At 44.0% G+C, this 24593-nt stretch overlaps 1 protein-coding gene across 2 annotated transcripts; it reads right to left on the bottom strand.

The window, feature by feature from the left end:
- Positions 1 to 1865: 1865 nt before the first annotated feature.
- On the bottom strand, positions 1866 to 24180 carry LOC147153753 (uncharacterized). 2 transcript variants are annotated; one of them, XM_086035772.1, is made up of 12 exons: positions 23813 to 24180; positions 18721 to 21456; positions 17132 to 17327; positions 15593 to 15919; positions 14509 to 14610; positions 13626 to 13897; positions 11794 to 11931; positions 11437 to 11603; positions 9899 to 10044; positions 6999 to 7076; positions 5453 to 5633; positions 1866 to 4173 (listed from the first exon to the last, which is right to left on the bottom strand). In XM_086035772.1, the coding sequence occupies exons 2-12, from the start codon at positions 21430 to 21432 to the stop codon at positions 3186 to 3188; spliced, it is 5307 nt and encodes a 1768-aa protein (XP_085891898.1). In that variant the 5' UTR covers positions 21433 to 21456; positions 23813 to 24180; the 3' UTR covers positions 1866 to 3185. The 2 variants fall into 2 exon arrangements, with proteins under 2 accessions (XP_085891898.1, XP_085891906.1); XM_086035780.1 differs by having other exon boundaries at positions 17132 to 17300.
- Between the last annotated feature and the right edge of the window lie 413 nt (positions 24181 to 24593).

Here is a 24593-nt window from a genome sequence, read left to right as displayed (position 1 = left end):
GAGTAGGCTACTATCAACACTGTGCAGTGTTCTCCAATGTATGGTAGATTTGTAACACTATACAGTGTTGGAGTAACATTAGTTCGGTGTAAAAAAAAAAAAAAAAGAACACTTTAAAAAGTGTCAAATTAAGACTCAACAATGTGGACAAATATACATTAAACACCTTTCCGGTGATTTTGCTGTGTATCGTTTTAGTCTTGTTCGTGCCTTTAAATTCACGTCAAAACGCCTACTCTATCATGAGCATTTCAAATGCTGCCCCACCCACACTTCTCATGCAATGGACTATTCCATTTTCTTAATGCCCAGACTTCATTCAAGATGACGTGAACAAAAATTACAAACTTGTTGGCATGTTGTGAAGCAAACGAAGTGGCGTTATCCCAGTGGAGCGCAGAAGCGGAGAAGTCGAGAGGGGAGCAAACAGGTTTTTTTCATGGCTATTAAATGTTTCAACACGGTGGCAAATGTGCATGACTGAAAACAGCAAGAGCCACACACTTTTGCCACTTGCAGCAGCGCTGCTGTCAGTCTGAGTCGAGGAGGATACAGTGGAGAACGATATATGACTCTTTCCATCCTGACGATGTAAGTATTCAAGCAGCTAAAATAGAAAATGATATTAGCATTGATTCCTACCATTTACAATCACAACAAAAGTATTGAAACGATTCACCAGATATGAATTCTTTATAAGGGTGTTAAGGACTGGATCTAGTTTAGGTAGTTTGTCATTGCAGCTGATGAAGCTTTTATGTCACGTCCGTTCCGCGTCACACCTCACCACCATCAGGACGTGTGGAAGAAAAGGAGGAAGTATGGGGGAGGAAATGAGGAAGGGAAGGGGACTAATTGATTTCCTAATTTTCCTCATGAAAGAGCGAGCAGGTCAGATAAGAGCAGGAGTGAGCGAGAGAGCAACCGTCTGAGGGGGAGAGAGAAAGTAGCGTTAAAAGCTTTGCCGGTGAAGCATGAAGATGTGCGCGCGCGCGCGCGCGTGTGCGTGTGAGTGACCTTGTCTTGGTGGAACGTGTGTGACAATGCATGTGTAAAAGTGTGTTCGTGTGCGAGCGAAAATAAAAAAAGGGAACCTTGAAACTGTCTTGCTTCCCTCCTCCATGTTCCGCTCTCTCTTTCTCATTCAAACGCATCCTCGCTCTCCCTCACAATTTTCCACTCGGTGATTGTTGTGCTGCCTTCTTGTTATGTTAACACCTAAAATGACCTTTAAGAGCCAAACAAGCGGTCAGGCGACAGTCTCATTAATGCAGAGATGGTAATGCCATGGTCAACTCTTTAGTTGTTTATTACTTTATGGTGTCAAGACATGGTATGCTATAAACCTATTTTGTAATGTTTGTAAATAATAGGCGCCAGGTAACCTCCGGAAGGTGAAAAGCGATGGCAACCGCCGAGCTGTACTAAAACGGTAACACAAACCTGTTGTGTTTGAGGTCGAGCCACCCAGACGCGCCCCACGCACCAGGTGTTTTTTGTCCTTCAAAAAATTAAAATGAAGGATACATTGGAAGGATGTTGTAAGTAGTTGTACCGAGACGATTGCAAGCCGTAATGGATGCTTCTGAGAACCAAAACCTCCATCATCGGGTCACCAAAGCATTTTTCATGTATGAATGAAATGTTTGGTTGGGGATTCATTTTTGGAGTACTTTCACAAAATAATAATGCTTGCCTTTTTTTGTGCCCATGGTATTCACTTCTATTGATTGATTTTTTTTAAAATAATGGAGCCCTCGGAGGAATTTGGGGTCTCTTTTTGCACTTTTGATTTTCACTGTCTCGTTATTTAACCTATTGTGTTAACTTAACTTGAAGACGTGACAAAAAGATAAGCAAATTGCTTGAAAGGGAGACCCAACAGTGGCTTTAATATACATTTCAGCACGTTAAGTTGATTCAAAATAGATGCGGGAATTCAGACATACTGTAGTTCACATTATAATTGAGGGGTTGGCTATGCCGCTATGGTGCTCCTATGACACTGAAATGGCTCCCGTTCTGTAGATCTCACATTAGCTAACAGAATTATCTTCTGCAAAATTACTCAAGACAACTCATCCAAACATTCTATATACCTGAAAGAAAATGTGCTTCCATAAACCCAACAAAGGTTTTGTTTCAACACTTTGAGCCACAAGTCAAATGCCATGCGACACGCGCACCTACAAGCAGCTCGTCGACAGGCCAGCTATTCAGCTTTCTTTCCGCCATAATCAAGAAATGATGGCCCCCGCTCACAGCATTCAAATATTCACACATGGACACAAACACAGAAACATGTGCTGCCAGACAACAATGTCTACACCACTTGTTGTTTGCTTGTTACCACATTATGTGAACTTACATTTCCTGTCAAAAAATGGAACCAAACGAGACAATCAAAGAGCTAGACTTAGTGAAGTCAGATGTGATGGACCCACAAATGAACCAAACGGAACCGGTAACCAGAGCTACATCACAGATTCTTCGGCCCTGCTTATTATGTTAATTAGTTGGCGATGAATGGTCCCTAATTTCTTTATTAATGAATAGCATCTACCTATCTACCGACCTACCTAACAATCTAAACATGCTAACAGTGCTAACAGTTCGCTACTAAGCTACAAGAACTCTGTACACTGTTGATTGGCATACAAGCCCGTTGTAGTGACTCGAAGTCAGATTCAAACCATTTCCGCTTCTACTCCTTTGTCTTTATTTGATGAGGCATGAAGGTGGTTGATCGCTGAGAAATGTCAACAGGAAGTAGAATACAAAACCACGTACAAATATAGCGAACGATATTCCAGAATTGGAACAGATTTGCCACTGAAACTGGATCAAACCAACCGACCAACCAACAGCATTTACAGAGCATACAGATTATTTTGCACACACTCATAAACATTTAATGTACACATTATGTACAGTATAATAACTTAATACGGGTTGGTTGGCCGGTCGGTCTGTGATTGGCTGGCGACCAGCCCGATGTGTACCCTGCTTCTTGCCAAAAGTCAGCAGGCATCGGCTCCAGCTCACCGGTGACCCTAATGAGGACGTGATGTGATAGAAAATGGATGGTTGGTTGATACGGATGTCTGGTCCATGGCAAGGTCCAAAAAAAAGAATGTTGCCCTCTAAAAAAGGTTGGTCAAAGGTCAAGAGTCATTTGTAACTTTTTATCTCCTTGGCTGATTTGTGGGTTGAGTTGTTTTGGTCTCAGTGACCTTGTCAACAACCTTAGTGTAATCCTTCACATTGTTTGGGGTCAGGCCTCCCGCAAATTTCATTCCCAAATCCCGGATATGAACTCTGACATTTGCCAAGTGTTTTCGCCATGCGGCGTCCATCTTCACAGTCGGGCCGCTGCGGTCAGATAAGGTTTGACAACTCAGTTCAGCTGCGCCGACGCTTACTTTCTTCAAATCTTCGCCAACTATTTTGGGAACACCCTCGCTGTTCTCATTCTGAGAATTGTGATTTTTCACGTTAGCATCTGCGTTCTCAGAAATGTCACCACGTTGCAAGTTTGGCTCGGTACCACACTTTGTACTTACTGGGACTCTATTTTCCAAGCGCCGCACTTCCCACACACCAGAGTCTGTTTTTGAGGATGGACTTGCGCAATCGTTATTTTGAATTTTATCTTCCAACATGTTGATGGTCTCTTTGGGATGAGTGTGACTTGGGGCAAGTTGGTTGTGTGTGACACAGCTGCTTGCATCCGCCTTCCTTTCCACGGCGGCGACCGGAGCACAACGCTGGTTTTGTCCTTGCAAAGCTCCGCCCGTGGTCGCATGCGCTGGCAGAATTGGGACAGTCGGTGATGATGATGATGATGATGATGATGATGGTGGTGGTGGGGCTAGGCCAGGTGATGATGGCGCAGGTTGTGCCAGCTCCCGGTTTTCCACAAATTCGAGGGAGGAGCCAAGCATGGCGGCCATTTCGGGCGTAGCCTCCACCAACTCCAGCAAGTCCTTGGCATCCGATCCGAAGGAGGCCTGTTGAGCAGGACGGGTCGAGAGCTGCGACAGGGATGTCTGGCAGTAGAACTCGGCCGCTGGAATAGTGCAAACTCCGAGATGTGGGAAGAGGCGACGGAAGGCTTGAGGCGTCATTCGAAGACGAGACGATACATCGCAGAGGAGGAGCCAGTTCCGAGGACTGGAAATGGGACATGAAGAAGAGCACACGTGGAGAAAATTAACTTTTGACGCATTTGAAACTCTGAAGCAGATTAGGAAAACGTCCAACCCGCGGGCCACATCCAGCTCATTCCACAGTCTTTTGTCCGGCACTAGCAAAGTCCAACTAACCATGATTCAAATGATCAGGATCGTTATCAGGCTCCTGCACAGCTTGTTGATGAGCTGATCATTTGAATCAGGTATACGTTTCAGCACGGAGAGATGAAGAGTTCAGTAAGACGCTGTGCAGTGTGAAGGTAGACAAAAGTTATATAACGTTTTGTTTGTACATTATTTTGAGAGGTGATGGCATATATGGCATTATTAAGAGGTGGATTAGGTCACTAAATACCCAGTGATGGCCCCAGGTCTAAGGAGAGGCCGCCACTGATATATATATATATAGTATATACTCTCTCTCTCTCTCGGTCTCTTCTCGTCTCTCTCTCCTCTCTCCTCTCTCTCTCTTCTCTCTCTCTCTCTCTCTCTCTCTCCTCTCTCTCTCTCTCTCTCCTCTCTCTCTCTCGCTCTCTCTTCTCTCTCTCTCCTCTCTCTCATCTCTCACTCTCTCTCTCTCTCTCTCCTCTCTCTCTCTCTCTCTCTCTCTCTCTCTCTCTCTATATATATTACAGATATTTACAGCAATATGTATATATACAGATATATATATATATATGTCTAGAGAGAGAGAAATATACATCTCTCTCTCTCCTCTCTCTCTCTCTCTAATATATATATATATATATATATATATACAGATATTACAGCAATATGTATATATACAGATATATATATATATATATATATATATATGTGTATAGAGAGAGAGAGATGTATATATCTATATACATACAGGTATCTATATCTATATATGTATATATAGATATAGAGGTATATAGATATATATATATAAATATATATATAGATATATATATAGCTATATACAGGTATATCTATATATCTATCTATATATCTATCCATCTATCTATATAAATATATATATTTATATATAAATATATATATATAGATAGATAGATAGATGGATACAGGTATATATATATATATATATATATATATATAGAGAGAGAGAGAGAGAGAGAGAGAGAGAGAGAGAGAGATAGAGAGATAGATATGTGATCTCTATTATTCAACTGTCCTCCTCTTTTGCCTTTCATCACTCTTTCACTTTGCAAAACCGTCGACACATGTACAGACCTCAGCTGAAGGTCGCCAAACAGCGGCACAGCCACCCTTACCCCATTGACGGCGACACCTGCAGGGTGTAGCAGGGAAGCAGCGGTTGGTCTGACAGCTCAAATTCAAACTCCTCCCCTCTGACCTTCTGCTCTGCCTCTTCCTCCTCATCCTCCTCCTCATCCTCTTCAGGCTCTGGCGGCTGGGCCAGGATGTTGTAAACTCCACCCTCACTGGAAGGTTCTACCAAATCCGCAGGAATCATCAACAAAGAGAAACAATGTAGTCAGGATCTATAAATATATTTTCTACAAGTTGTTTTACTGAGTCTATATCAGCCTAGCACATTGATTCCCTACCAAATGTATAATGATAATTTATCAATCCACACAGCGACATTTGGTTACAGATCAATTAAATGCTCTTTCACTAGATGGCAGAAGGTACAATTGACTGGTGGACTGTATACACTTGTGGACATTTATACTGTAAAATAAAGTGGAATTTTGACTTACAATTAGTTACAAACCTCTCAAATGCTTGATTTTTTTTTTTTTTTTTTGCTTTGTGTTGTGAGCCGAACAGCGTTGGCGCAACACTGGGCCTAGAGGTGGCTATAGCACCAGAAATCTGTGTAGCCCCAGTTAAGACCCTCCAGCCTTTTATTTGATATCCTAAAATGTATATATTATTTTCTCGGCCCATCTTTGTATCGGTCGAGACCCCCTTCAAACCCGGGAGGGAAAAAATCCTGGAGCCGTTCACTGCAGCTGAAATCTGAGCGCAGAGTGAGCTTCATTTACACCACCACTTGAGTGAAGTGGAAAAAGGAGACTGACATGACATCACTGATCCAATTGCAGCTGTTTATTGCGGAGAACAAACAGTCAAACACACCAATTCGAAAATGAAAACACTCACAAGGAGCATGGAGGTGACGCTAATAGTAAACTGATTTGAGTTCAACCCTTGATGTCACTTACTAAGGCATGCCCATTAAAGGCATACAAACACACAAGTGTACTACTGTGTGTGTGTGTGTGTGTGTGACAGCGTGAGAGAGGCTTGCATTAAATAAACTTTCTGAAAACAGCTTCCTCAATTTATCGAGGTTTTACTATGTTTTTATATTTATACTTTCACAACACGGCGCTATTTTTCGTTCTCAAAAATTCCACAAAAAAATGGTGGTGTTTTTTGAGGGACCGGAACAGACAAACAGTTCATTAATGGCTTTATTAATTGACGAATGCATTCATTGAATAGTGAATGCCACGTGATCAAACCCAGAAAACGTGAGCCGTGAGGAAAGCAAGGATACTTTGATGTCGATTTCAATCAACAGCAGAGGGCGCTTCGCCCTTTGATGGATGAAAACAGGTGGATTCATCTTTATTCTTACTCCTCAAAAGCAATAGTAATCAGAAGACCGTTTTTACTCTGGTGAGGGCACATAGAAAGTATTGGACAAAAATTTGACTTGACTCCGACTTTAAGTTCAACAAATTTCTCGGTCTGACTTGGTCTCATGTATGCCAAATTCCTTCAATCCATTTTGGTTCTCGCGGCACTCCTTCACGCAATTTTGTGTGATCGTGTGAAACTAACCGCACACGGAACTGCCGTAAAAATCCCAGCAGATTTCCGAATCACCTTCCGGCCTTCCCTGGAGATCAGCGAGATATTCTGCGGAGAGAACGAGAGAGAGAGAGAGAGAGACGGGGCCATTAGCGACCCGAGACGACGGCGCCAGAAAGACAACAAAAGGAGCCGCGCTAACGGCGAGAGACGGGCGGGCGTGTTCAGACGGGGGAGGCGGCTGATCGCCGAGTGAAGACGGATGTCGGCAGGTGTGTGTGTGTGTGCGCGCGCGCGCGTGTGTGTTTGCGCGGCAGTAAGCTGCTCTGAGATTCAGCAGCCAAGCCTCATTAAAACCCTCTGGAGGGAGAGAACAAACACGGGCGGTGAATTGTAATCAGGCTGGCAGACGCACGCACGTTGCGGCACTTTTCTCTTGTTCTCTCGCGCACGTCCGACTGATGCTTGTTTGGTTTTGTTCTCTTCTATGGGTATATGGGATTTTAGGTGTACGGTTTACGAACTCACCGGGTCGTCATTTCATTGTGACACAGGTGCTCTATATCACTCATGGTTAGCGTTACTTTGAGCTCACACGCCTGCCATGTTAAAGTGGACGGTTTAAATTAGTGTGTATATATGGTTTATCGGGAAAAATTGCATTCGAAATATGTTTTGGTAACACGGCTCAAGTAAAAGCAAGGTTATAATAGCTCGTGGGTCCTTTCCGTCTGATATGCCATGGGTAGCTAAGCGCTCAGACATACTCGCCTCTTCTTGGCCTGCTGGAAGCGGAGACGTGACGTAGCGTCGTTGAAAGGTGAGTCTGGATCGCTATTGGATACCGCAGGCAGTACCCGCTCGCACAGGATTGTGGTCTAGGTAAAAGCTATCGTGGCAGAATGCAAAGCGTATGGGTGTCTCAATAACAAGTGTTTTTTTGTTTGTTTTTTTTCAACTGATAAGCGGTAATTGCCCGTTAAAAACGTCAAACTTCCAAATTCGAGTCACATCACACGCATACACACGCGCACATACAAGCTGGCAGCTCGTACGACAAGCGGGTGGATTTAAAATGAGTCCAAAAAGATAAGCGCTTCCGAAAATGGGTGGACGGATGAATGGAAGAACAGCCTGGGTCTTGCCGTTTGACAGTGTGCGGCGGGGGAAGTAGGTAACTATCTTAACACCATTAAGGCCCAAAGCGCCTGGCTCAGCAGCTCCCCAAAACCTAAGGTCGCCTTTGGAATTACCCTTGAAAACCTGAAGTTCTCCCAGAAATTCAACACTTAGCCCCTCTCAGCCCCTGTAGCAGACAGAAACATAATTCCAAAAGAATTAGAGAGCTTAGACATGTGGCTTTCACACAGGCAGAGTTGATTTTTATTTACTAGTAAATAATAATATATTATGTTTCAATCAAAGGTGTAACAATAACGTGTCAGTGCAAGAGAAGCACTATTTTATTTTATTTTTTTAAATCGAGTGGTAGTTACCCATCCTCTATTCTGTTACAAAGGCATCAATATCGTCATTGTCTACAAACATATAACGTTCGACTGGTTCCACTGGTTCAAAGTCCACAAGCGCGTCGTCTATACATCACTGCCGTTACTTATTTCAGAGCTCCCGGCGACCGACGGCGTCCGCCATTGGCCTGCGGCTCGAAAAAAATCCGCGACATCCTCCGCGGTCTCGCGACACCGTCACGTGTATATTGTGATGCATTAAATTGGCTAAGAGACGGAGAATTGGATTAAAAAAAAAAGACACAGACGTATCCTCTCTCCCGGCTTTAAATGTAGAAAGACGCAACATCGCTTTCTAGTGGTAGAAACGCGCTCCCGTCCTTGATGGGTTGATCTAAAGGCTGATGCCGCGTTGCTGATAGCGCGTATGCATATGTTGTATGTTTTCACAAAAGTGAATGTGCGGCTTGGCAAAGCGCTTTGGACAATATATGGAGTATATAAAGTACTATAACATTGCGCTTCATTTACCATCATGAGAAAATTGGATGCTAATTTTTGGGGACCTATGATGTGTTTTTCAGCAAAAGTACAATTAGTAATCCATTCAAATGGATTCGGATTCAGAGGTAATGAAACCAGTCAACGGCGTGACGTCACATCTGTTCCGAACATGGCATCAACATTGACCGGGGGGATCGCGGGTGCGCTGTTTTGGCGACCACAAGACACAACACCAGATATTTATCAAACTTTACGATATTGCTCCGTTACCCCATCAGTAATTCGAAATGGGCCGTCGGAGGTACCCCTTCGAGCTCATTTCAACATTCAACATTTTTAAGACCAAGTCACACTTTTTTTTTGTTCGTGCTAATTAGCCACTTTGTGTTGTGTCTCTCGCCCTGCCTCACCCGCTGAAAACTGGATTTGGGCCTGTTTTACTGCCGCTTCCCTCCTCGTTCCTCCCCCCACCTCTTCTGCTCAGAGAGGTGGCGATTGGTGAAGTCAGACTTTTCCTGTGGAGGATTCTGCCGCGACCTGAGGAGGTCCGCTACCTCTGAAGGCGTTGCTGTGAAGGTTTCTACATCGAATGGCTGGAACGGGTCCTAAGGCGAACCGCGTCTCGTCCGTCACGGGGGTCAGGGAACTTAACACCCACAATAAACAAGGGACTACTGGTACGCAAACTAGAATGCATAACACTTTAATATCGTTCAATTTCAGCATACAACAAAATCCCCGCTAACAAATTTAGCTCCGCCCTGGCATACAAAGATCTTAATCTCTCAGACCCCTCCTTCAAGTGGTCCCATTCCACTTGATTGGTGCGCACTGGGATTCGAATGATAACGTTCGTGATCTGAAGTGACAGAGCGATCGCACTAATTCGAGTTGAACCAAGCCCGACCGATGTGAAGCCAGCTTTAAACACCAAACACTTTTATCTTCCCGTCCTACCTTGTAAGAATGTTTCCATGGCAACACTGCTCGCCATGTCTATTGGTCTTTGTCCGGAGTAAGAGGTCAGGGTTGGGTCGGCGCCACAGGCCAGCAGGAAACGGACCACTTCCACGTGGTTGTTCTCAACAGCGTTATGTAGCGGCCTGACGACAGACAGGACACGCAGCTTGTCATGGGACAACCGTACAGGGGCAAGCGCATTTTTGGATCCAAAACTGCTTCTGAGCAAAATTGACTTGACATGCAGCAACCAACAGAGGGCGAAGTCGAGTCAGTCTCAACTGGCACGCTGGCCAGAAGAAGAGGAGATTGCAATGGAGCCCGTTGAAACTAATGAGCCAACGAGTGCGCCATAGCTGGGAGAGCGTTAGTCCCCTCACAAAACAATAATGACATGGAAAAAATAGATTCAAAACTGAGAGGAATTCTTTTATCCCTCAGTTACAACCCTAGAGGTACAGGGACGACCAAAGCAAATAGACACAGGCCTGCTATCGAACTTAGCGTGTATAGTGTTGTCTTAGTGTTGTATTTTGAGCTGCCAAACTCACATATCATGCTTACATTCCTTGACAGGAAATCTTGTTTACCCTCAGCTTGTATGTTCAATGTGGATGGTCTTCAGCCATGACATGGGAAAGAAATGTTTTGGGCCGCGGAATAGGAATAAGGTGCGAGAAGAAAAACTAATTGGTGACCATGAAGTATCCGTGGCTCCGTGATCAGGATCGTAATCGGGGTTGTTCAAAGCTGAATTTGGATGTTGTATCGGAGGAGGGAGGCATCTAAAACAGGCAGGGTAGCGGCTCTTGAGGACCGGACTTGGGCACCCCCTGAAATAGACTATCGAGAGCCACGTTGCTTTACCGGCAGATATGTGACCTGGGGGCCATTGGACGTTGCGGTTTGCCACCACACATCCTTGACATCTGAGCCAAATGGGTTTATCTTGGGCTCGTCAGACCACAGCACATAGTTCCCTCGCCCCTTTAACCTCTACAGCAATGCCGGTACCACTCATTCATCTATTTTACAGCCTCTGGATATGACGCTTAGCATGCTGCAGCTCAGTTTCAGGGTTTTGGAAATCTTCTTATCACCTAGGCCACCTTACCATAGAGCAAGAATTTTGTCTTTTCAGATCCTCATAGTTCTTTGCCGTGAGGCACAAAAGTCAACCACCATAGAGCGTGGGAGCAATAACACCAAGTAAACGCATCTGCTCCCCATTCGCACCTGAGACCTTGTAAAACTAACGAGTCACATGGGACCAAGGAAGCAAAATGGCTTACTGGGCCATTTTGGGCGATTTTCACTTTGGGGTGTACTGTACTCATTTTTTGTTGCTAGTGGTTTAGACATCAATGGCTGTGTGTCGGGTTACCTTGAGGGGGCAGTCATTTTACACGAGCCGTACACTGATAAATAACACATAATATTTATAAAAAATAAAAAAAAAATTTAAAAAGTGAGGGGTGTGCTGGATTCGGTTTTGTGAGGCACTTCATTGGTGACCAGAATCCCAAGTATTCTACCTGCTTCCGTCCTGAGCGCCGCAGTTGACGTCTGCCCCATGCTCCAGCAGGTGGCGCACAATTGCGAGCCAGCCATGCGCGCAGGCCTCGTGCAGGGCACAAGAGCCAGCATTGTCTCTGTGGTTGATGTTGCAGAGCCGCAGCTGCAGACAGTAGAGCACCGCCTCCTGGCCACATGCGAGAGCAACAGCCAATGAGGAGAGAGCGTCTTCAACGTTTCGAATGTTTCTAATGATTCAATGAGAGTATGTTCCAGCAAATACGGTTTCATCTTTTGCACACCTGCTATATCACCGTTTTTTTTCCAAGTCGTCAATAATATAGAATACAATAAAAATGAATCGCAGTGTTAGTCACCTCGTCTCCCAGCCGGGCGGCATGCTGCAGCAATGTCTTTCCTGCGTGTTTATTCACAATTAGACGGCGCAATTCTGAGGGCGCAGGCTCGACTGCAAGGTTTGGTTGCAGAGAAGGCGAGCATGAGGCGGATGAAAACTGCAAGAGACCAAAACAACGGATTGATAATTACAATCTTTTATGTATTACACTGGTCATTTTTCCGTACATGTTTTAATCGGAGATGGAAGTAAGCTTTGCAGATGAATTTTTTTAGCACTGATTCCAAATCGGCTCTTGTTTTTTTTTTCTCTAGCAAATCAGATTTTCATAATAATAATTACATACTAACAATAATATGTAATATTTATGAATTAAGGGTTAGGTTTAGCAATAGATGGATTTTTTTTTTTCTGAAATGTCATAGCTATAAATTGCAATGCATGTTAAAATCTATATTGCGCAAGCTTTTACAGGTCAAACCTAAAAACAAAAAATGAAAATATTTCAAAAATCTGGTGTGGTAGAAAAAAAGAAAAGACATTTTTTCATATTAAATCAGCATCAAAAATTCATTTAAGGACACATAATGCCATCTAATTAAAATTTGCTAAGTGTTGTTTTATTCTAATAACACACCCATCCGTCTATCCATTTTCCATAGCACTTGTCAAAGTATAAAGTCACTTCATAATTAAATAGAAAGTAAAGAGCTGAACAGTTTTGGACATGTTTTGCTTCAATTCAGTGTATATTATGCAGCTCCTTCTGGTGTATATGTCTTAGTCAGACATTCAGATATACATGGAGAGAGAGATGTCACAAGTCCTCAGCAGTAATATTAGTCCTTCAGGGCAAAAGCTAAAAAATAAGCACGTGAGTACTGTTATATTATCTGTCTACATGTGTTGCTCCGCTGTTGGTGTTCAAATATCAGTGGTTAAAAGAAAGAAGCTGTTTGTTAGTCCTTCAAGGGCGTTTTGCATTGTTTGTTTGCATTAAGCTAGACGGACTTTACTAAGCAACACTTGCAGTGAACGTGATAGGTTCCAATGTGTGCGCTCTGCATGTTCTGTCTGTTGATGAAAATCTTCATCGCAGAGCGGCTGACACCAGCAACCGCCCGTGCTGCTTAGCAGCCGCGCGGCGTGTGTGCCAGCGTGCGCGCGTGACGTCCGCGCGCAGGCGCCGCTCGCCGCCACGCATCGGCAGACAGGATACAAGCTTTGCCCTGGAGGGGCGCGTGTGTTGTGTTTGTGCTACCCAGCAACGTCAGAGCGAAGAGTGACAGAAAAGTGTGTGCGTGGAGGGGCGTGAGTGTGCGCGCGCGCGTGTTCAGTCTGCCAGAGGAAACGTCTTGTACGGCTGCTGTCTCAAAGCACAAGCTGACGATGGAACACATACACAAACGCGCACGCACACACCGTGATAAAGAACAGGAAAAGAAGAAGGAATTGCTTGTACAATCTTTTGTACTTACAAGCACCCCAACTTACAGGTTTTTCCGAGTCATGAGCCGACGCTCGGTTGTGATTCTTTTGCTTTGTGTTGCGCGCAAAAATGTGATTTATGAGTGACTTTTTTCAAAAGTTGTCGTGTTAGTAACTAATCTTGGCAGGTCTAATGTCAAGTAATTTACCCAATGCGCGTTTGCAGTTTGTTTACAGCAAAGAGATGAGAGGGCGGCTATGGCTAACATGCCGTTGCGAATTTGATTGTTTCTTTTTTTTTTTGACATCGATAAATCGTTACATCCCTAATTATTATAATAAGGAAAATCATCCTTTCACTACTATCACTAAGGCACTTGCTCACAGGACTGAAGAACTTAAACCCTTAAATTCACAACTCACCTGCATGATCCTGCCCTCTACATCACCGCCTTCCTCATCTGCCTCCTCGGCTGGCTCACTCGTGGGTTCGGCCTTGCATAGACGCTCCTCCGTGGGTTTATCCAGGTCTTCATCGGCTGAGAGGGGAAGGATGGACAAGACCCTGCGGTTCTCCTTCAGCTTCTGATGCTTCTCCTGGAGGCGGCAGCGGGCGACGCGGGAGGGCTGGCAGAGGCCGGAACTGCCCATCTGTCTTGAGGAACGAGGCAACCTCAGGGTTGAGGCCATGTGTACTGATGAAAAAAAAATATACATGCAATTTTACATTCATGACATGATAAAAAAACTGAGGACTGAATCAATAGAAAACCGGAAATTAACACATTTCCCCCAGTGACTATTAACGTCAAAACATCTTACTAATTTCCTAACATCTGTTTTAACAACTCTGTTAAGATCACTTGGTTGGGATCTAAATCAATGATTTACAAATGATTTTTTTTTTTCTAATCTGAAATTCAAGTCAGTCTTATTGCTGCAAAGTGAGCATGCTTCCTCGCTAACAAACCAGCAACTTCACACAAGACACAAATGCCGGGAGTCATCGTGCAAGCCAGTAGGTGACGGCAGGAAAAAGAAACCAGAAATGCGTAAATGCAGCCTGTGGTTGTTTTCCCACGGATGAATTATTTATCAGCTGGACGCATTTCCTGTCTTCAGGCATTAGTTCCGTCATGGGTGAATCTTTTTTAACATTTAACTTGTTTCCTGAAAATTCCTACTCATTTGCCTGTGAATTTCAACATTTTTGTGAAATGGGGTTGAGTTTTCACACACTTGTGAACCCTTCAACAGTTTACTTTCTGCAATTATTGTGAAAACATGAGGTGAGGTGAGGTGATACCTTTCACGTCATCATCGGGTAGATGGGGCTTTTTCAAGCAGGGGCCAATCAGCTCGACGCAACTCTTTTGCTTGTTGATGTCCTCAACCTCCGGTGTCACATCTATTGAGCAAAGAAGTATGCATTAAGGTGGACGGGTGACATAAAATACTACAACGACAGTAGTACCAGGGTCGTGCCCATAATTAAATTCCCATTTCCCCATTGGATTGAATGAAAAAGCCATTAATTCATTCCATCCCCCAACAACACCAACAAATTTTTGTAACATGTTTTTTTTTTTTTTAACATAAAATGTAGCACTCTAAAGTAATGTACTCTACACAGCAATACGTTAAATAGAATGGAAATACTTAAACAGTTCTGCTTTAATGGGCATTGTACCGTTGCTTCTGGTGTGCACACCTTGGCCACCAGGGGGAAGTATAAATCGTACGTACATATAATATAACAAGCTTTGATGATGAACCACAAATGGGACTGTCTTAACTATGCTGCACTAATATTAGTCATTTTACACAGAAACAGAAAGAATACATTCCCTTGAGTATCGCTACATGCTTTGTCAGTATTTGCACGATGTCAATGCTAGTTTGTTTTGTAGCTTATTTGTAGCCTGTAGCACGTAGCATGTTTTGTAAATGGGTTATGCATTTCGCATAACAAGTTAGCATTAAGATAGTGGTCTTTGGTAAGACCAAGTTATCTGGTTTGTTGAAATACATAATGTGTAACTGTCTTTGGTTTATGTACAGGTTTTCAGTAAAAGTGCTCGACACAAGTGAACTATATCTCGTTTTTGTCATCTGTTTGCCAGACTGCATATCGCAAGCTCAGGTAGTGCAGAATAGACATCCTGATTTAAATAAAAAAAGATCAACCCTAAATATATGATATTTTACTTGTAACACTAAGCAAAAAAAAAAAAAGAAAAGATCAAATCGACCAAGTGATGACATTCAGTCTAAAAACTCTAAATTGGGCCACTCATAAGTCAAGGTATCACTGTAGCTACTGTATATTGTAAAGAACACAATGATGGTGATATGGAGAATGACAAAAAAAAAAAAACTAAAACACAAACCATTGTTAAACAAGTTTTTTATCCCGTTGTCTTCCATTCTTCTTCGCTTCATCCAGCGACCGCTGATACTGCTCTGGTGAAAAGGCTCCAGGCTGAAAATGTGCTTGCGTTTTGTCGCCATGTTGGGATCCAAACTGCTGAGGCCCATCACAGAGGGCGGTTTATTCCAATGAACAGGAGCGCCGCTGGTAACAGGTAGAGCTCCTTGCATTTCTTCTTTGCGACTTTCTTCATTTTGGATATTCTCTGTTGAGCGCCCAGCCTTGCCTACGAGGTCGCTGGCACGGTGGTATACAGGTGGGACATGAATGCCTGATGGTTGTGCACCTACGTCATAAAAAAGAAATATAAAGCCACTTTATTAACCCTTTCATACTGTTGGGGTAAAATTGGACCGTTGTGTATACAAAAAAAAAAAAACAACAACCCACACAACATATATATGGACTGGACATATATATGTTTTCATTGCGGGACTCAAGATCCCTCTTGACCGCAGTCACCACTTTCTTTTTTATATATATATATATATATATATATATATATATATATACATATATATATATATATATATATATATTTTTTTTTTAATATATATTTGTGCGGCATGCTGGAGCCTATCCCAGCTGTATTCGGGCAGTAGGCGGGGGACACCCTGAATTGGTTGCCAGCCAATCGCAGGGCACACAGAGACAAACAACCACACTCACAATCACACCTAGGGGCAATTTAGAGAGTCCAATCAACTTTCCATGCATGTTTTTGGAATGTGGGAGGAAATCGGAGTACCCGGAAAAAACCCACGCAGGCACGGGGAGAACATGCAAACTCTACACAGTAAAAGAGTCCATGTCATGTATAAGTGTATTTTGGTGTGATAGTGGGCAGGGTGGTCAAGAGGGACATTTAAACAGTGCCAACAACTGTCTTGTGTTTCTGCCACATTTTCACAGGTTCCCAAAGAAACATGCACCTGCAAACGTCAACACAGTCAAAGCGTAAAAGAGCCCAAGAATGATCATACATGCTAAAACGTAGGGCGAAGAAGTCATACAGAGGTCAGAGGGTGCCTTGACCCAGATATGAGATTAGTGCCTGCAATTCTTTCAATGAAACACTGACTAAGCATTAATCATCCTTTTATTAATGTGAGACCAGCTATTACTACATTTTGAAAAGCTCTGTAGTTCATAATATAATATACGCAATAGTTTAATTTGTTAAATATATTCTTGGCCCAGCTCCAAAACGGATAGATGAAAAAAATGTGTGCATGAAAACACGTCATAAGGGTTAAATAAGCAGTTAAGCAATTTCTCGACCACAACGAGTGTTTTACATTTTCGTTCCTCAAACAATAATCACTCATTTTTGCATTCTGCTGAAAACCACAGCCGCCTTTTTCCCGGCGCTAAGCCCTGACGTGATTTGACACGTGATTTGAAGTGTGCCCGTTTTTACAGGCATGCCAAGTGAGATCAAGGGGAAAAGCGTGCGTGCGTGTGAGAATGAACATTCTCCTGCACAACTTCCTCCTACCTTTCTGCGCTCGGGCGTGTGCGGCAGGAGGGGGGCCTCCTCCCCTCCCGTCACTCTGCCGGCAGAGCTCCGACCATCCCCCTTCGCCCCCACCTGCGTCACACATTTGGCCGCCCGCCAGCTCGGCCTCCCATGCCGCCGCCGTCTCGTCATCTTGGCTTTCTTTCGGCTGAGAAGGCGGCAGCAGCATCTCAAGCTTGCAGAACATCCAAATCAACAAATGACACATTCGTTTCATGCACGGCTAAGAAATACTTTTCAGTGTTCACAAGTTGCAACCGCAGCAGCGGCATCTTGGGAAGACCCTCTTGACGGAGGCGGGAGACTCGCGTTTGCATGGCTTGACATGAGTCAGACTTAAAGCGCAAGTCAACCCAAACATATTTTTTTTCAAGAATATGTCCCCAGCAGGTTGAAAAGTTGAAACACGGCATTCTGATTCATTTTTGCGTTTGTGGAGTAGAAGTTAAGCAGCAAAATGAACTCGTTTTTTAGCCATCTCCGGGGGCGGCCATTTTGTCTTCTGTCGACTGAGAATGACATCACAACCGCTCACGACGACCAATCGCGGCTGACCTGTTTTTTCTGAATCTGAGCCGCGATTGGTCGTTGTGAGCGGTTGTGATGTCATTTTCAGTCGACAGGAGACAAAATGGCCGCCCCCGGCGATGGCTAAAAACGAGTGGATTAACACTTATTCCACAAACTAAATATTTATCAGAATGCCCTGTTTCAACTAGTGGGTTTGCATAGAACATATTCTTGAAGAAAAATATGTTTGCGCTGACTTCCCCTTTAAGTCACGAATTTTAGGATTTGGGACATGCTTGGCTTGAACTTAAAAAGACTCGACTTGACTTATACTTGAAATTCGTACTTGCTTGGGGACTCGCTTGATTGTTTTGCCACGGTAAGATGGGACTTGAAAGTGAAAGGTTAAGACATGAGACTTTCTTATGACTTGCACATATGCGTCTTGCTCCGACGTCTGCCTCTTTAAACTGACATTGATGGCAAAAGGCCATGATTAAGTAAATAGGACAAAGACACAGTGCCCTATTTTCGTTTCTAGCGCAAGTCTAGCGAAAAGTGCAAGGTAACTGTGCGCGTGAGTGGAGTTTTCTTTCTTTTGGTATTTTCACGACTGGGCGCAGGTAGAAAGGGGAGCTTGCGCCATTGTGGTGGTGAACACAGCCGACTTCATGGCCAATGAAAGTGACTCCTGTCATTCAATTTAAAAATGCAGTCTTTGACATTGCGGGAGCAAGAAATAGCTCGCTGGAGTCCACGCAGACGATCAAAGCATGCAAAAGTATGTTTATAAGGAACTGCAAGATCTCCACTTGTGGATGATGTGCAGTTAGCCGCTGTGATGTGGGCACTTGGAGACCGCTTTCCATCCGCGATCATGTGTGTGTGTGTAGCTGTAAAATGGAGTTTCAAGTCAAACTGTCACATCTGATATAAAGTGCAATGTAAACATCAACATTCATAAGCATTCGTATTTTGCTTTTGACGCTCCTAAATTCCGACTTTGTAAGTGGTCATTACCTGCAAAATGAATGACATTTTGAAAAGACGGATCATACCTTACACTGCTCTTGACTTGGCCGGCCGGACTGGGAAACACAAGGTTCCTCTGTCTCATATTTTGGTTGACTGTCCAAAAAGGTCATTAAGGACTGTCCATTATCCTTAAGCTCAGCAACTTGGACATCCATGATGTCCCGGGTGCTCTTCTCCACCTCGCTAAAGGTGGTGACTCTGGAATTATTTTCAAGCAAATGATCTTGACCCAAGCAATCACTGACATCGCGTCCGTTCGCAGAAGGCCTGAGATCAATGCTTTGGCTGTCGTTGTTTTGTTCTGTTTGTTCGACGGAGACATTTGACTCAGTTTTGCTGTCGACTCCACCAGCCGGCACCTGTAGCCGAGCATCTCCGTATGTTGTTGTCTTCCTGGTACAAACAGAACCATCCGAATGGGAGCTGCATCCAACAGCTGGACTATCAACGAACTGTGTGGTACCGGAGCAGACATTAGCACATTCTTTACTTGGACAGATATTTGAGGACGGGCTCTGATCGACCTGCTCCTCGTCATCACTTAAATCAAGTCCGTCAGCGCCGTGTTCACCTCTTGCCAAGCTGGTAGAACCACGCGGGGCTCCAATTTGCCTCTTTTTGAAAAACTGTCGAGGTGACGTTCGGGCACAACGCATCGTCTGCTGGTCTGGGAGGTCCTGAGATGGACTAAGAGAATTTTCCATCGAGATCTCTTTGCTGGGAGGAGGAGGAGGTGAAGAACACTTGTGGTAAAGGGGGTGTGGCTGGGATGTGGGCGCTTGTAAGCCGGGTCGCCCTGCAGTCTGGCTGGCAAGGAAGCCTTTGTCGCGATTGGTGGCTAACGTATCAATTTGTTCAAAAGGTACGTCAACACAAACTACGCTCCCGCTAACGCTATCGAATGGCTTGCACAAAGATTTGAAGGTTTGGTTTGAGGTCCGTTTGCTGCCGCTACCGCTGTGCTCAAGATCTGGTTTCTTGCTCTGGCTTGGATTTTGCTGGCTTTCTTGGCTTCCGTTTTGGTCTGCGGGACAGGTTTTTGGCAGAGATCTGTTTGACAGTTCTTTGAGGTCTTTGTGAGTTGCGACAGGAGGTAAAGTACCCTGTGAATCTACTCTGTGTGGAAGACCCTGTTTTGTAGACGTGTGAGTCGGACCGCCGCCGTGGTCAAGGAGGACGGGGGAGCGGTGGCCGGGTCCTTTGCCTGATATGGACACGTGCCGCAAGGACACGTCGTCTGCAATCGGGTATGGGTGGTAGCCATTGCTGTGGCCGAAACCAAGTGGAATAAAAGAGTCGGTGCCGATTCGTCCGGGAGTGGATCCCAGTTCAACGTTTGGCTGTCGTTGCTTCGGTCGATTTGGTCGGTTGCCTCGACCTTGGACCTTGGAAAGCGTTTGTTTTCCAGAGAACGCGTGCGCTTCTTTACTGTTTGTCACATGCAGTGTTTGACGGCCCAATTTTGTGGAGGGGAATGATTCCGGGGATTTTTGTGTGGATGGGCTACCAACCTGAAGTGTTCGTGCGCCAGCTAAGCTTTGACTCTGTAAAAGATATGCGGCCTTATCCAAATTCAAAGCGGAGGGCAGAGAGTTCATTACTTTTGGAGGTTCTGGGCCCTTTGCTAAAATAGTTTCAGGAGGAAAAACGCCCTCTTTTAGGCACTGCTTATCACCAGCCCGTAGCCCATAATTCAACCGGGTTAAGGAGTCTAATTTGGACTGGAAGTCATTTGATGAGATTTTCATCTTCTTGGCAGAAAGATCCAAAGGTATCGGATGCACTTTTCTGTCTAGTGGTGTCCTTGCAGGTGACGGGGACCTCCCAGCTGTACGGTGATCTGGACTAGAGCCGCCGGTTTGTTTCAGGGAGTCTAGGTCAGAACTAAGGCTGCCAACGTAGAAGGGAGAAAACCCCGAACGTTTGCTTGGCGATGCGATGCTCCTCTTTGAAGTCTCCCAAGAGTCCGCTGTTGTTGATACTGGAGGCAACACTGAGGCAGGAGCGGGAACTAAACAGTTGAGCGGATCACAAGCAGAGCTACCGTTGCTGGTAGAACCGGTCTCGGTGGAAGTGGGGAGACGGGACTTTGCACTACTGTTGCTAAGATGGCACTCATCAAAGTGAAAAGCGGAGGACAGAGTACCCTGGTGGAGAGAGGCGCCGAAGGCAGATATTTGCTGACGGACCAGAGGCGCCTGCAACGTGTGAAGGGCTGAGAGGGCAGCTGGGGTGGATGTATGGATTCTGAAGTCAGGATCCAATTGGGGAGAAACAAGTGCAGGGACATACTGGGGGAAGTAAAAGAGTCTGTCTTCAAGTGAGCCGCTTTCTGACATAGCGCAAAGAGACTGGTATGCTAACTGCTGGTATATGAATGGGGAAGACTGGGCCAGGACTGAGGCCTTGTACGCCACGTCAAGAAATGGGTACACGGTCGCATCAGCGTACGGATTGATGCAAGGGAGTTTCAGGAAGCTACTGAGACTATTCCGGCCCGAATCCAGATGCTTGTCATCGGATGTGAATGTGCCTCTAGCTGTAGGGATAATCAGTACTTTCTGCAGCTCCGGTGATGGATACTTGCAATATCCATAAGCGGGCGGGAGAGATGTGTCAAGTCGAGCCCGGTCTGCAAGGACAGGTTGCATACCCGGAGGGAGAAGACTTTCGCTAAGGAGTTTTTTTCCCATCGCAGGCTCGGAGTCCACACTGAGGGAGGCGAGAGGGTCCATTCAGAAAGCAGTGCGAGCATCCACCTGCGACATGCATGAGACTTCAGTCATGGTGAGAAGAAAGAGTAGGTTGCACAACAATTCATCCAGCAGCGGGTCCGTTTTTGAAAAAACATTTTTGGAAATACCAGAAACTAAAATGAGCACGGCAAATGTTCTATTCCAATCAATCTATTCCAATGTCTGTCCCATTTCGTAGCTTCTGAATGATCTCAGGCAGTCATTCTCAAAGTGTTATACGCAATGACAATACGGGAAAGAATAATTGAATTCAATGTTCAAATTGTATATAATGGTTGAAGTGGTTTCAACTTTTTTTTTTTTCAAGCAATTACAGTACATTTGTTAAATACATTTCAGCTGTGGTTGACTTTTAAGTGCATTTTTTTATTTTATTTTTTTTATTTCAATTTACATTTCAAACCCCATCACTTCAAACTTCATTTTGAGCTGACGGTGCTCTCTCAAATTTTCCATTATTTAAAATGATTTCAGACTTTTAATAGGCCCAGAATTTTGATTTTCAAATCTTGGGACTTTTTTTTATTTTAGGCCCTGCGGAAAACCCTGCTCGCAGATCAAAGCATTTTAAAAGAATTGAATTGCAAGTGTTTTGCATTTTATCACTGATTTAACAGATCGGGCAGACACATCAATTTGTACACAGGGACACAGTAATTGTTTCATAACAGCTCTTATATCCAGACTATTGAGGGACGTGAAAAGGTACTAAAAAAAAGTACGCTCCGGACCCTTTGATTTTTATGGATGCGACCCTCGGCAGAAAACGTTTTTCACCTCCGCTCTATGGCGTCTTTGTGTGCAAAAAATCTTGTTGTCTTTTCATTTCAATTGTCTAATTAACACTCCGTCCTCTGAGTTATTTAATGAGTCTCCACTGGGCAATTAACTGTAATTAATGGAAGCAGAAAGTAAGGCTGCTGGGACATTTATCATTTCGAAACTAAGTAGCACAGAACAACGCAAAACAAGTGCGGACCCAACGAAAAAGTCCAGAACCCGAGATGCTCCGTGAAAGTATTCACTGTTCACAATATTTGTTTTCCGGTCTCTAAATTAAACGCACCTACAATCAATATTTGCACCTCAATGAGTGCTACTTGCGCTGTAGAGCTACGGTAACAACATGTAGCATTCTGGTGGCATTCTGAAGCTGAGCAAGATCGCCTCACTTCCGAAACTGGTCCGCTGGACACTTTTGCAACATGATAATGACCTCAACCACACCTCAAAGATGCGTGTTGGGTGACGGCGTCAGACATCAGTTAAGACCTTTCGTAGGTCGACAAAGAATGTGCTTGTATTTACGTTACATTAGGTTACTTTTATTTGATCAATAAAGCGATTGAAAGTGCACCAGTGGCCGTGTCTAACCTGTGCATGGATTACAATTCGCTCTAACCAGTGATAATACGCGATATTTAATTAGCGGTTTACTTAACCATAGAGTGTAACTTAAGCAAGTTGTCCTTTGAAATAGGACAATTACACTTTTGATCAAATCAATCGTAAAATGATCCCGAAATATGGACATTCTCTGTCTTTTACACATGCTTTCCTCCCGGCTTGCGTTTCTTGCTATGTCAATCTGCAATTACAGTCCGTGTGGAAAGATAATCAAGACAAAATCCCATGACGTAGCGAAGAATCCGCAAAAAGTGGACCGCAATACAGCGGGGTACCAGGGTACTCACTTTTGTTGCCAGCAGTTTAAGCATTAATGGCCGCGTGTTGACTTATTTGAGGGGCCGCTAAATGTATACTGTTATACAAACTGTACACTGAATACTTTACATTGCAGCAAAGTGAAATTCAGAGTAAAACATTAATAAAATGTCAAGGGTGTGCTCACTTTTGTGAGACTGAATACTTTTTATGCCATTTGCCTTTAGCAGTGCGGTGTGAGATTTTTGCAATGTGAAACATATGCCTTGGCTCAATTAAAGGTTAAGAGACAAATCATCTCTCCTCGCTAACAAACCAGCCACCTCCACCATGCGCCGTTAAGCCATCAGTGACGTCCACCTTATCGGACCACAGTGCCACGTGAACAATCACAATCGACCTTGACTGAAGTTGGAATAGAAAAAGAAAAGCTGCCAGTAATAATGGAGTAAAAACACCTGCAGCAGGAATATCACATAGGCACCAGAAAGATATTTTGAGTCACATTTTGCTATGATTTTTTTTTACTCTTTTATAATGTGCCTGAACCCCCCCCCCCCCACACACACACACACACACTATCAAACGATTTTAGATCCGCCCCTGCTGAGCGTGTAAACCGAAGTTCTACCGACAACCAGATTGAGAAGTTCAACGTTAACTTGACACATTGAAAGTCAAATGTTCAACTCACCTTTTTTCTGTCTTCGGTGGGCTACGTGATATTTGTCTCCTCGCGTGCCAAAGTAAACACGGCTGCCGTCATCAATGTGGCACGCGCACACGCACGCGCACGTGCTCGTGAGTCCAAAAAAGGGAAACGTCCAATCCAACACGATCAGCTTGTGCGAGTGTCCCGCCGCATAACAAATATTCCAACCTGATTTATATTGAGAGAAAAATATATGAAGGGAAGGTTTCAAATAAAAAACTGGGAAAACGTGCTAAGTCTGTGGAAGAAATTAATGTTATGTTACGTCTGCGTGTGCGCGTTTTCGCGCGTGTGCGTGCGTCAGTCAGCTCTCCCTCTTCATTTCACTTCACCCTCGCTTGATTCTCGCGTCAAATCATTCGTGCTACGCCACGTTTCCGGGCTTTCTTTCAAAATAAACAAGATACGGCAACCAGGGGTGGCAAAAATACTGTACTCACTATCTGTACTTTGGGAGAAGTAGATGTAGAAAACTAGAAGTAGGCTGATTTTTACTTCTGTACAAAAGCCACAATGTTTTATTTTTTTATTTATTTTTTTAACAGTCAGGTGCGATTTAAGTTGAAGTACAGATATCAAGTATCTGAATGACTCTGGTGAAAGTAGAAGTAGGCTACTCCTGTATGTAAGTAAAAATAAATGTACGTATGTACGAAAATCAAAAATAAAAATAATAGTAGCAGAGGTGGCTTTAAGTCTCGTAGTACAGATGCTTGGGTAGAGACAAATAAAAAATAAACTAGGAGCACTGATTCACCTCGTT

Source organism: Filicampus tigris, chromosome 1 (assembly GCF_054856515.1).
Source record: "Filicampus tigris isolate MCC_2025a chromosome 1, RoL_Ftig_1.0, whole genome shotgun sequence".
Lineage (NCBI taxonomy): Eukaryota > Metazoa > Chordata > Actinopteri > Syngnathiformes > Syngnathidae > Filicampus > Filicampus tigris.
This window is presented reverse-complemented; position numbering and strand designations above follow the sequence as displayed.